Source organism: Leptonychotes weddellii, unplaced genomic scaffold (assembly GCF_054177405.1).
Source record: "Leptonychotes weddellii isolate Sample4059 unplaced genomic scaffold, ASM5417740v2 HiC_scaffold_2945, whole genome shotgun sequence".
NCBI classification, from domain to species: Eukaryota; Metazoa; Chordata; class Mammalia; order Carnivora; family Phocidae; genus Leptonychotes; species Leptonychotes weddellii.
The window spans coordinates 1-11,158 of NW_027889894.1; the positions used below are offsets into that span (position 1 = coordinate 1).

The 11,158-nt window shown below is 54.9% G+C and overlaps 1 protein-coding gene across 4 annotated transcripts; it reads left to right on the forward strand.

Annotated features, from left to right (window-relative positions):
• The first annotated feature begins 4,532 nt into the window (after positions 1-4,532).
• Positions 4,533-10,658, forward strand: RABGGTA (Rab geranylgeranyltransferase subunit alpha). 4 transcript variants are annotated; one of them, XM_006739573.3, is made up of 17 exons: positions 4,533-4,616; positions 4,934-4,990; positions 5,161-5,271; positions 5,630-5,754; positions 5,941-6,128; positions 6,372-6,575; positions 6,888-6,971; positions 7,059-7,141; positions 7,231-7,332; positions 7,438-7,543; positions 7,639-7,690; positions 7,858-7,946; positions 8,090-8,178; positions 8,273-8,389; positions 9,235-9,348; positions 9,615-9,702; positions 10,451-10,658. In XM_006739573.3, exons 2-17 carry the CDS (start codon positions 4,988-4,990, stop codon positions 10,597-10,599), a joined length of 1,704 nt encoding a protein of 567 aa, XP_006739636.1. In that variant the 5' UTR covers positions 4,533-4,616; positions 4,934-4,987; the 3' UTR covers positions 10,600-10,658. The 4 variants fall into 4 exon arrangements, with proteins under 4 accessions (XP_006739636.1, XP_030890650.1, XP_030890649.1 ...); XM_031034790.2 differs by lacking the exon at positions 4,533-4,616 and adding an exon at positions 4,635-4,659; XM_031034789.2 differs by lacking the exon at positions 4,533-4,616 and adding an exon at positions 4,644-4,709.
• The last annotated feature ends 500 nt before the right edge of the window (positions 10,659-11,158 follow it).

The window sequence follows — 11,158 nt, forward strand, 5'->3', positions numbered from 1 at the left end:
CCCCCCCCCCCCCCCCCCCCCGCCACGTGAGGTGCCTGGCTCTCTGTAACAGAAGCTCTGCTTCTGGCTCAGGGAGATTTTCCAGCTTTTCAGCCCCATATCCTGGATGCTTTCCCTGCATCTCTTCCCCCAGAAATGCCAGCATGAATCAGCACCGACTGCACCCTGGGTGAAATACGATGCTCTATTGCAGGGACCTTCCCTTTGGAGTCCTTCTGTCTTTTGGGCCTGTCCTCCCCATATCATCAGTGAACGTGTTCCTTCCTTTTCCCCAGCCAGGAAGTGTGCTATGGGCATATGGTGGCACCGTGGGCCATCGAGGAATTTTCCCAGACTGGCAGAAGAAACTGGGGAGCAGGTAGAAGAGAAAAAAATCCAAGCACTCAGACCAAGCGCCCAAGGAACTCCAGGACTCTGGGGGAATGGGCGGTGTAGAGGATCTTCTTGGGCTTTGAGTCATTCTGGTCCCCTGGTCCAACCCAAGGATCAGAACCTTTCAGAATTTTGGGGTGGGTCCTTCAATGTCCTCGACCACATTGTCAAAAAGTGGTTGAACAACACATGCTTAATTACCTCCCATGATGGTAAGCTCACAACCCACTCATCCCATCTTTAGACAGCTTTAATTATTAGAAGGTCTTACCTAATAATGGGTCTGTATCCACTCACTGGCCCCCCTCCTCACATTGCTCTCTATTCCTTGTATTTCTAGGAGACGATAACCCCCTTCCCCATACCTGTGGCTGGGGAGTTTAAAGTAGGAGGATCAAAGCTGTACACTTTCAGTATATATGTTGCTCTTCATTGACAAGTTTTACAGGAAGAAAAAAGAAACATTAGGAGTTTCAGAAAAGAAATTGTAAACCATTATCTATCACCAGATCTAGAACAAACTCCCCCTGACCTCAGTCTGGGTCAGTGCCCCTTCCTCATGGGCCCCTGTCCTACTCTAGCTTACATGCTGACATGTCTGTCTCACCCATGAGATTGTTCTGTCCAATACCAGCCACTAGCCCCATGTAGCTGTTCAAACATAAATAAAGTAAAATTAGATTATATTAGATCCATTGTGCTGGGCACATTTCAGGTGCTCAACAGCCACATGGGGCTAGTGGTGACCATACTGCATGGCACAGACATTGAATATTTCCACATTGCAGAAAGTTCTAGTCTAGCACAGCACTGCATTAAGTCTAGCTCCAGGAAGACAGAGACCAAGTCTTTCTGGTCCTGCACTGTATGCCTGGCACCCAGCACACTCTCAAGCCCAACTGTGATGCTAAACAAATATCAACAGATTTCACACACTGCCTCACTCTGCACAAGGCCCAGCACCAGCGCCAGTACCCATATTTCCCTTACTCTCCTTGCCTCCAGACCATGACTTCTAGCCAAGCTTTGACTGGGGCCCTGACCCAGGGCTCATGGTTTCCTTCCCCCCTCCAAACCATCTCTGGTCCATGACTGGCTTATGGTTCTAGGAACATTGTAAACTGTGTGTGTGTGTGTGTGTGTGTGTGTGTGTGTGTGCGTGCGCTGGGGAGTGATTGCAGAGAAATAATTGGCAGGGGAAGAGGTGGTCAGCATGAAGAGAACCAGGGTTCCAGGCCTCAAGAAGCTCAAATTTGAGCCTCTAGCAATGGCTGATCCCACCTATGTGGTGGGCAGCCACCCAGGCTTTGGTTTGAATTCTGGCTGTGTTTCCTCCTGGCTGTATGACCCTGGGAAGCCACTTAACCTCTGTGAAGTCACTGTATGCATTGTTTTCTCATTTTAAATATGGATAATAATACCAACTTGATATAGGTAGTGAGCACATTAAAGACGATCTGTGGGGTTCAGTTGGTACTCAATTATTGCTTGTTCCTTTCTCCACATAGAGGGCAGTAAGATCTCTTCCTTAAACATCATTCAGATCACGGCCCTCAGACACCTGTGTGGTTCCCACTTCTCCCACACAGGAGACCAAATATAACTCCTGATAGCTCCCTTTGCCTTAAAGCAAGACGCCTATAATTCATTCCATTGTTCTTACCTCCAAAGATACCTGGTATCTGCCAGCCAGCCAGGTCTTTTCTCTCCCCCACCTTCACGTCCCCGTACATACCTGAAATGCCCTTCCCGCCCTCTCTTTCCTAAACTGGGCCCTATCTTCTCAGAAGCAGATTCTTTCCTGAGACTCACTTCCTCTTTTAAGACTACTTGATTCAACCTTTCCAGTTTCAAGATTGCTAATCACTAAAAATTATTTCATGCCTATTTTGGCCTTCAACCAGCCCCTTTCCTCCTCCCTTAGTGATTAAGATATAAGACAGTACCTGGAAAATCTGCACCTGTGGGCATCTGTGTTCCCCGGTATCTGGTTGTACATGTGAGTGTGTATAGAGCAGGAAGCAAGAGCAGGTGGTGACAAAAAAAAAAGAAAGAAACAGAAAAGAAAGAAAGAAAGAAAGGGGAAGGAAGGAAGGAAGAAAGAAAAGAAAAAAGAGAAGAGAAGAAAGAAAGAAAAAGGTAAGAAGAAAGAAAGAGAGTTGGTGAGGTGGGAGAGTTGGACCAGACCAGACACAGGTCCCATTTGGCCACTTACTACACGGATGGCAAGTTACTTAATCTTTCTGAGCCTCAATGTCCTGTATATTTTTCATGAAGATTAGAAATAATAATAATATTACTACCATTACTATTTATTGAGCCCTTACTCAGTATAGGCACTGTTCTAAGCTAAGCACTTTACATAGATTCTTTTATTTAATCCTCACTTCAACTCTCCCAGGTAGGTAATATTTTTTCCATGTTACTGTTGAAGAAACTGAGACACAAAGGAAACAACACAGAGGTTAAGTCCCTTGCCCCAGATCTCACAGCTAGTAAGTGGCAAAACTGGGATCTGCACCGAGGTGCCCAAGAGTCCATGCTCACACAAGCACTCTGCTTCCTGCCTCCACAGGTAATTCTGTGTGCACGCAAAGCCCCCGTCACAACGCCTGACACAAAGATAACCAGTAAGTGGTGTGACTCTTTCCTCACTAGGACCACAAGCACAAGAGGCCAGGAAAAGTGTCTCTTTTCCTCTGTAATTTGTTGCAGGGTCTAGGAAAGACAGACTATATAGTGGGCACTTTATATACATTTCCAGGACCTGAGAAAAATGTGGAAGAACTATAAAAAATTTAGAGCCATACTTTCTAAAATGTGAGCTATAAACACATGCCACATGGACACACACTTCTCACAAATACATCACATATGCTCATTCATTCATACACACTCACTGGCCATCTTAAACCCCATGAAGGCTCACAGGAAACCTTTCTGAGCTGGTCCAGGAGCCATAGACGGCTTTTAGGCAGAGATGTGACAGATCAAATCTGCATTTTTGGAAAGTTGATCCAGCAGCACAGAGGATGAACTCATAATGGAGGGGATAGAGTGGAGATGAGGGAACATTGAAAAGACTTTTAACAATCAGGGAAGAAAGGAGCTTAATTTCTAGTGGAATGGAGAGAGTATTTAAGAGCTCCTAAGGAAAGGTGGGGAGGGAATAGTGCCATTCTCTACAATAGGAAACATAAAGGCCAAAGTTTAAGAATGGATGAGACACGTGGGACGTCTGGGAGGCTCAGTTGTTGGGCATCTGCCTTCAGCTCTGGTCATGGTCCCAGGGTCCTGGGATCGAGCCCTGCGATGGGCTCCCTGCTCCGCGGGAAGCCTGCTTCTCCCTCTCCCACTCCCCCTGCTTGGGTTCCCTCTCTCGCTGTCTCTCTCTCTGTCAAAAAAAAAATAATAATAATAAATAATAATAATGGATGGGACACAATACCTTTTTACTTTTGGAGTTTCAGATGTCTCTGGAACACCCATGTGACTCACAAGACATCTGGAAACACACGTTCGAGTGTTGTCAGCTCACAGGTAGTAATTAAAACCATGAGTATGGATGAAGTCACCCAGAGAAAGTGTGGGGCCAGAAAATCTGTAGGTCCAGGACAGAGCTCTGGGGAGCTCCAACTCCAAGCAGGAGAAGGCTTGAATTCGTGAATGTTCTTCCAGGAATAGTGTGTGATGTGAAAAGGGGTGAGGAAAGGGCCCTGGAGATCACCAACATTTACGGGAGAAGAAGGTGAACAGATGAGAAGAGACGGGCAGAGGTGCAGGAGAAACCAGGAAAGCGTGTCAAGCGGAAGTCGGCTGCATAAAAGCTAACAGAGGTCAGTGGAGATAACAGGAAACTCCACCCGTTAGATGTGGCAACTAGAAGGCGGCCCGCGCGGCCAGAGTGAGGTCAGTGGGAGAGTGACTGGTTGAGTCCCCGGCTGTTGAAAAAACTGTAGTTTGAGCAGCTGATCGAAATTGCGGGCCCCACAGCTTTCACGAGCGCTACACCGTCGCGCATGCGAACTCATAGGCACCAGAGGGCTAATTATAGGGATTTGGCATTTCCAGAGAGGACCGGCGCACGCGCCTCCCGAGCCCGCCTACTCCCCCGCCGGTCCCTCCCCAGGCCTGCAGAGGGCGCTGCCCCTTGGCGAGCCGGGGCGTGGCGCCGCTCTAGCCTGCGCCTGGGCTCGGTGGCGGGCGCCGCAGCTTAGCGTGCCCCACGCCTCCCCTCAGCGCAGGTGGGTCCGCCCGCGGGGGGCGGGAGTGTCTGGGATCCGAGAGGTGGGCGGGTAGCGGTAGTCTCCAGGCGCGCAGTGGTCCCCATTGCTTAGGTGCCCCGGCTTGGTTCTGGCCCCGGAGGGTCGGGCTGTGGGCGAGGCGGCACGGGTACGAGTCCCAGTCTGGGTGGGCGCCTCCTCCAGGACAAGCGCCGCTTGTCCAAGGAGCCTTTCACACGCCGGGGGTCTCCGCCAAAGCTCGCGTGCGGCTTCGGGGGACTCGCTGGGGGCGGGGCTAGCGGGGGCGGGGCTCCCGTGATTGACACTTCTTTCCTCAGGTTTCTCGGGCTTCCACTGGACCCCTCCCCTGTCCTGAGCCCTGAGCCGGCACCATGGTGAGACCTTTGAGTCAAGCCCCTCACCTCCGCATGCCCATGGCCCGCGTGGCCTTACCTCCGTTGCCCTCTATAAACCTGGGGCTCCGCGGCGGGGGGGGGTTCGGTGGGTCTGCCCCTGCAAGGCAGCCTGCACCTTTCCAACCCCCCCCCCGCCCCCATCCCTGTAGCACGGGCGCCTGAAGGTGAAGACGTCGGAAGAGCAGGCGGAGGCCAAAAGGCTAGAGCGGGAGCAGAAGCTGAAGCTATACCAGTCCGCCACCCAGACTGTCTTCCAGAAGGTGGGCCTTCAGAGGGAGCCCCTTCTCCAAATGGCCTTCTTAGTATATCTCAGAGGCCAAGAGCTGGGCCTTAGAGTCAGACTGCCTGGATCCATATCTGGGTTCCGTCGCTTACAAGCTGTGTGACCTTGGGCAAGTTACTGAATCTCTTTAAATTTCAGTTTGCTCTTCTGTAAAATGGGCTTTACTGCATAAGGTTGTTGTGAACATTCAGTGAGAACGTAAACCCCTAAAGTGCTCTGTGTGGTACTTATCATGTAGCGTGGGGTTTACAGAATATTCAGTAGTTCTATTTATGTTATTTAGCCTTGCAGTGGGAGAATGATATGATCTCTGACCCTGCTACCTATCTTCTAAGCGCCAGGCTGGTGAGCTGGATGAATCAGTGCTGGAACTGACAAGCCAGATTCTGGGAGCCAACCCCGACTTTGCCACCCTCTGGAACTGTCGACGCGAGGTGCTTCAGCAGCTGGAGGCCCAAAAGTGCGTAGGAGTTCAGGGTCCCAGGAAGATGGCACTGGTTCTGCCCTGCCTGGGTCCAGGGGTAGAGAAAGAATGGGGCAGCCAGGGGCATAGGCAGAGGGGAGCGGAGGGCTGGGTGTAAAAAGTCAGGGGTGAGCTGAGGTTGAGTGTTGGAGGGCCCTGAGTCCCATTTCCCTCTGAGTGCAGGTCCCCCGAGGAGTTGGCAGCCCTGGTGAAGACAGAACTGGGCTTCCTGGAGAGCTGCCTGCGGGTGAACCCCAAGTCCTATGGTACCTGGCACCACCGCTGCTGGCTGCTGGGCCGCCTACCAGAGCCTAACTGGGCCCGGGAGCTGGAATTATGTGCCCGCTTCCTCGAGGTCGATGAGCGGAACTGTACGTGCCTGCCTGCTGACTGTGCCCCACACCCTGGTTCCTGGGGCCTCAGTAAGGCCCAGAGTTGGGAGGGATGGCCAGGACAGGCCCACTGAGCTGCTGGCCAAAGGGGTGATGGAGACAAACACATGCCCTGTAGAGCACACAGAGGTGTTTCTGAGGGCCGCCACGGGAACTCCAGGGGTGCCAGCCGTGGAGCGCCCCTTGCCCTACTTCTGACATGCGCTGTCGCTCCTCCCCTAGTTCACTGCTGGGACTACCGGCGCTTTGTGGCCGCACAGGCCCCTGTGCCCCCTGCAGAGGAGCTAGCCTTCACCGACAGCCTCATCACCCGAAACTTTTCCAACTACTCCTCCTGGCATTACCGCTCGTGTCTCTTGCCCCAGCTGCATCCCCAGCCAGACTCTGGACCACAGGGACGCCTCCCTGAGGATGTGCTCCTCAAAGGTCGGCAGGGTCAGAGGGTGCTGGGGAAGCCCACAGTGCTGCCTTCCCAGCCCTGTTACCTAAGCCTGTTCCTGAACCTGCTGCCTGGGCTCATTGAGCACCCACTTTGTGCCTGGCTTTGGGGGTGCCTAAGATTCAACACCTGGCTGCAGGGCACTCAAGTGTCCAGTGGGAAAGATGCAGCCATTGTGCAGGGCCACCAGATGAATGGGACTGAGGGCTGGCGGTACTCCAGGGTGAGGGTGGGATGCTGGGGTGGCCTGGGGCCCACCGGGGTCCTGGCCAAAGCCCGCGCCGCCTTGGCCTCTGCAGAGCTGGAGCTGGTACAGAACGCCTTCTTCACTGACCCCAACGATCAGAGCGCCTGGTTCTATCACCGCTGGCTCCTGGGACGAGGTGAGCAATGGGGAAAGAGGCTGGGCGTTTCGGCTTGGAGGGAATGGAAGAGGATTTAAGGAGACCTGAGATTGTGTCTCCCCCCAGCTGACCCCCAGGATGCCCTGCGCTGCCTGCACGTGAGCCGGGACGAGGCCTGTCTGACTGTCTCCTTCTCTCGGCCCGTCCTAGTGAGTTCTGCAGCTTTTGCCGGAGAGCATCACGAGTGTGGGCCTGGTGCCATTGGGGCTGACAGGTCTGTCTTTGTCCCCTGGGCCAGGTGGGGTCCGGGACAGAGACATTGCTGCTCATAGTGGACAAGTCACCCCTGGCTGTGGAGTGGAGGACCCCGGATGGCAGGACCCGGCCCAGCCACGTCTGGGTATCCCAGGATCGGTGGGGCAGGGTGGGGGGCTGGGGCGGTCCTGGAGTGGGACAGTCAGAGAAGTGGTGAGGCTCAAGCGTTTCCTTAACCTGGTGCTCCCAGCTCTGTGACTTGCCTGCAGCCTCCCTCAATGACCAGTTGCCCCAGCATACATTTCGTGTCATTTGGACAGCAGGCGATGCCCAAAAGGAGTGTGTGCTTTTAAAAGGTGACACAGCCTCTATCTCTACCCTTTGCGGCAGCACCTTCATCCTTGCCCTGCTCTCACAGTGGTCCCCTTCTACCACCCGTTCTTGTTCTCAGGCCGCCAGGAGGGCTGGTGCCGGGACTCGGCCACGGATGAGCAGCTCTTCAGGTGATGGCAGGGAAGCATACGGACCAGGAGAGGGGCTCGGGGCTCTGGGCACCAGGCAGCTGGGGCAGGAGGCTGGGGGCCTGGGCAGATGGTCTCAGACTGGGTACTGGGGACGACCAGCACCCCGAGGAGACATCAATCCCCTCTCCTGCCCTGTCCATCTTCAGGTGTGAGCTGTCGGTGGAGAAGTCCACAGTGCTCCAGTCTGAACTTGAATCCTGTAAGGAGCTGCAGGAGCTGGAGCCGGAGAATAAGTGTGAGGCCCCATTCCCTGAGATCCTGCTCTTCTGAGGAGGCCCTTTTCCAGGAGGGCCTCTCAGGGAGAGCAGGAAGGGTCTCAAGAGATGGGAGCAGAGGAGGCTCTAGGAGAGACAGTCCTTTTCCTCACCCTCTCCTCAGGGTGCCTGCTCACCATCATCCTGCTGATGCGGGCACTGGACCCCCTACTGTATGAGAAAGAGACGCTGCAGTATTTCCAGACCCTCAAGGCAAGCCAGACCTGTGGAAGCAGGGAGGGGGGAGGCCCGGTGGGCAGCAGGAAGACAGCTGACAGGGCTTCCTTGCCATGCCCATCCCTGCCAGGCCGTGGACCCGATGCGGGCAGCGTACCTAGATGACCTGCGCAGCAAGTTTCTGCTGGAGAACAGTGTGCTCAAGATGGAGTATGCCGAGGTGCGCGTGCTGCACCTGGGTCACAAGGTACGGACTGCCATGGGCGCCTTCCTTGGGCCCTCCTTTCTTCCTCATGACCTGGCCAGTTTTTGTGTCCGCTCTGTGGGCTTGAGCTGAGGCACTCGGGCCTCACCGGGCCCCTGGCTTTGGCCTGAGTCTCAGGTGCCTTGCTGGACTTTCTTCCTAACCAAGATTGAATTCATCTTCCTTCCGGACTACTCCTCTTCCTGGCCTTGCTTTCTGTCACCTGCCCCCATCATTCTGGTTACCCAGTCTCAAACCCTGAGTCACCAGGTCCCCCTCGTGTCATCCCTTCTCCAGGGCCAGTCATGTCTTCATTCTTCCCTCACAGTGAGCGCCCCCCCTCCGCCTACTCCGACGCTTCTCTCCCTGGAGCAGGCCCCAGCACCTAAAGCCTGGGTAGTTTCCAGAGATGTCTCACAAACTTCCCAGGCTCTGTTTTCCCTCTTCGTAGTCTTTCCCAGTCCGTCTTCCCAACAGAGCAGTTCCGTCACATCACTGCCGCCCACCTCCACTGTCTCTAGGCTGGTCCCGCAGACTCAGCAGGCCTGCTCCTGCCGGTGTCTGTGCTTTCCCCAGCGCCCGCTTCCACCCCCGTGCCTGCCCCCACTCCAGGCTGCCTCCGCCCCTCCACCCACCCGCCACCCCACCCCAGCACTCCCTATCTGTCCCTTGTCCTTGCCCTGGAGCGTGGACTGCTTGGGGTCGTAAGGTAAGCTTCTCACCTGCTCTGTCCTGTGCTCGGCCAGGGTCCCCAAGGGCCTGTGTGGGGCACAGAGGGTAAGTGCCTCATGAGCCATGGCTACGGACCCTCCCCTGAGTCTCACTGGGTATCTCATCCCCCTCCTCAGGATCTTACGGTACTCTGCCATCTGGAACAGCTGCTCTTGGTCACTCATCTGGACCTGTCACACAATCGTCTGCGAGCCCTGCCCCCTGCCCTGGCTGCCCTGCGCTGCCTTGAGGTAAAGCACTCCTCCATCACTGTCCCGGGTGGCCCTTTTCCCTTTCCTCCCCCTCAGAAGTCTGCCCACCCCACAAAGAGGTGTCCAGATCCTCCCAGCCCCTGCAGATGACCCCTTGCCATCTCTGCCTCCATCACCTGGCCTGACGCCAGCAGCTTTTCCCTGCACTGTAAGCTGATCACCCCGGGCTCCCTGCTTGCTTGCACCAGTCCCAGGCTGCCAGCTGCCTGCCCTGCCTTGACTTCTCTGCCCTCCCTGCTCCCCAGGTCCTGCAGGCCAATGATAATGCCATAGAGTCCCTGGACGGTGTCACCAGCCTGCCCCGGCTGCAGGAGCTCTCCCTGTGTAACAACCGTATCCTTCCTTCCAGGTGCCTTTTAGGCAGCGGGGGGGTAACGTGCCACACTGGGAAGGGACACACCGTAAGCTGGGAGAAGGGGCTCTGACAGTGTAGGCTAAGGAAGGAGGATAGCCTGGGGCCGTATGGGGCATTGGTGACTTGCACTGGTGGTTTTGCAGGGTGGAAGTGACTTCCTCAAGCCAGTTCATAGACCAGGAGCCTACAGATGTTCTTGGGTACCACATGGTATTTTAAAAATCAGAAAGTTTTGTATTAAAAAATCTAAAATTCTGGTTGTACTTAAAAATTGGAGGTTAGGGACCCCTGATAGAGTCAGACAGTCACAGGAGAGTGTGTGATTCTTAATCTCAGGGTTGTGAGTTCAAGCCCCACATTAGGTGTGGAACCTGCTTAAAAAAAAAAAAATTGGAAGAGTTAACAGCCTTTGGCCTGCATTTCCACTCATTAAGCCTTGGTCATTGCCGAGTTATGGATGCCTCTGTAGTCAGAGCTGGCTTTCTCCTTGGCCATAGTCCACCACAGCTGGTACCACATCCAGCCTGCCGCTTGGGCTTCTTGCCTGGCCCCGGGGACAGGTGTTTGCAGTCTGCAGCTTTACTCCAGGCCAGGGCCACGTGCAAGATGCCCAGCAGCCAGACCGCTGGCCTCAGTCCCTGTTGTGGAGGGAAGACCGTGATGGCTACCCAGGAGCACAGAGGTCTGGGGGAACCAGCCACGCTTTCCTTGACTCTCCTGCCCAAGGCCTCCGGCAGTCCACACTGCTCCAGCCTCTTGCCTCCTGCCCCAGGCTGGCCCTTCTCCACCTGCAGGGCAATCCCCTGTGCCAAGCAGTGGGCACCTCTGAGCACCTGGCTGAGCTGTTGCCTTCAGTTAACAGCATCCTCACCTAGGAGATCCTTCCCCACCCTTGCCCTTTAACTTATTGGGACTGAATAAACAATGGAGAGGCCCCCTCGGGCTGCTACGCCGCCCCCGCCCCCTCCGCCGCGCCACCGCCCATAACCACTGCTACCTGTTCTGGACAAGAAGGGGAGAGAGTGAGGCTGTGTCAGCTCCCTCGCGCTTTCATCTGTTGCTCAGTTCTGCTGTTTCTTACCGCCAGGAACCAAAGTCTCGGTACTGGGGCAGAATCTGCAAAATCTGAGTTCACCTTCTGGTTTGGGCTGGGCCGGGGATCAGGTTTGGGTTCAGGTTCTGTTTGGGGCTGGGCTGCAAAGCAGGTGGAAGTCTCCAACTAGAAGGACTCATAAAAGGTTCTCCCAGGACTCCTGCTCCTTCCAGATGCCCTCCGTGCCCTGGCTCATTCACCACAGCCAAGAAGGCTGTTCCCAGGAGGAACCAGGGTGTCCGAGCTCCACCCTCTGTAACAACAGCATCGGTCCTCATGAGTAGCATCCTGCGGTTGAAGAGCCCTTGACAATACCAGGTCTCAGCTGGCCCTCACAAGTG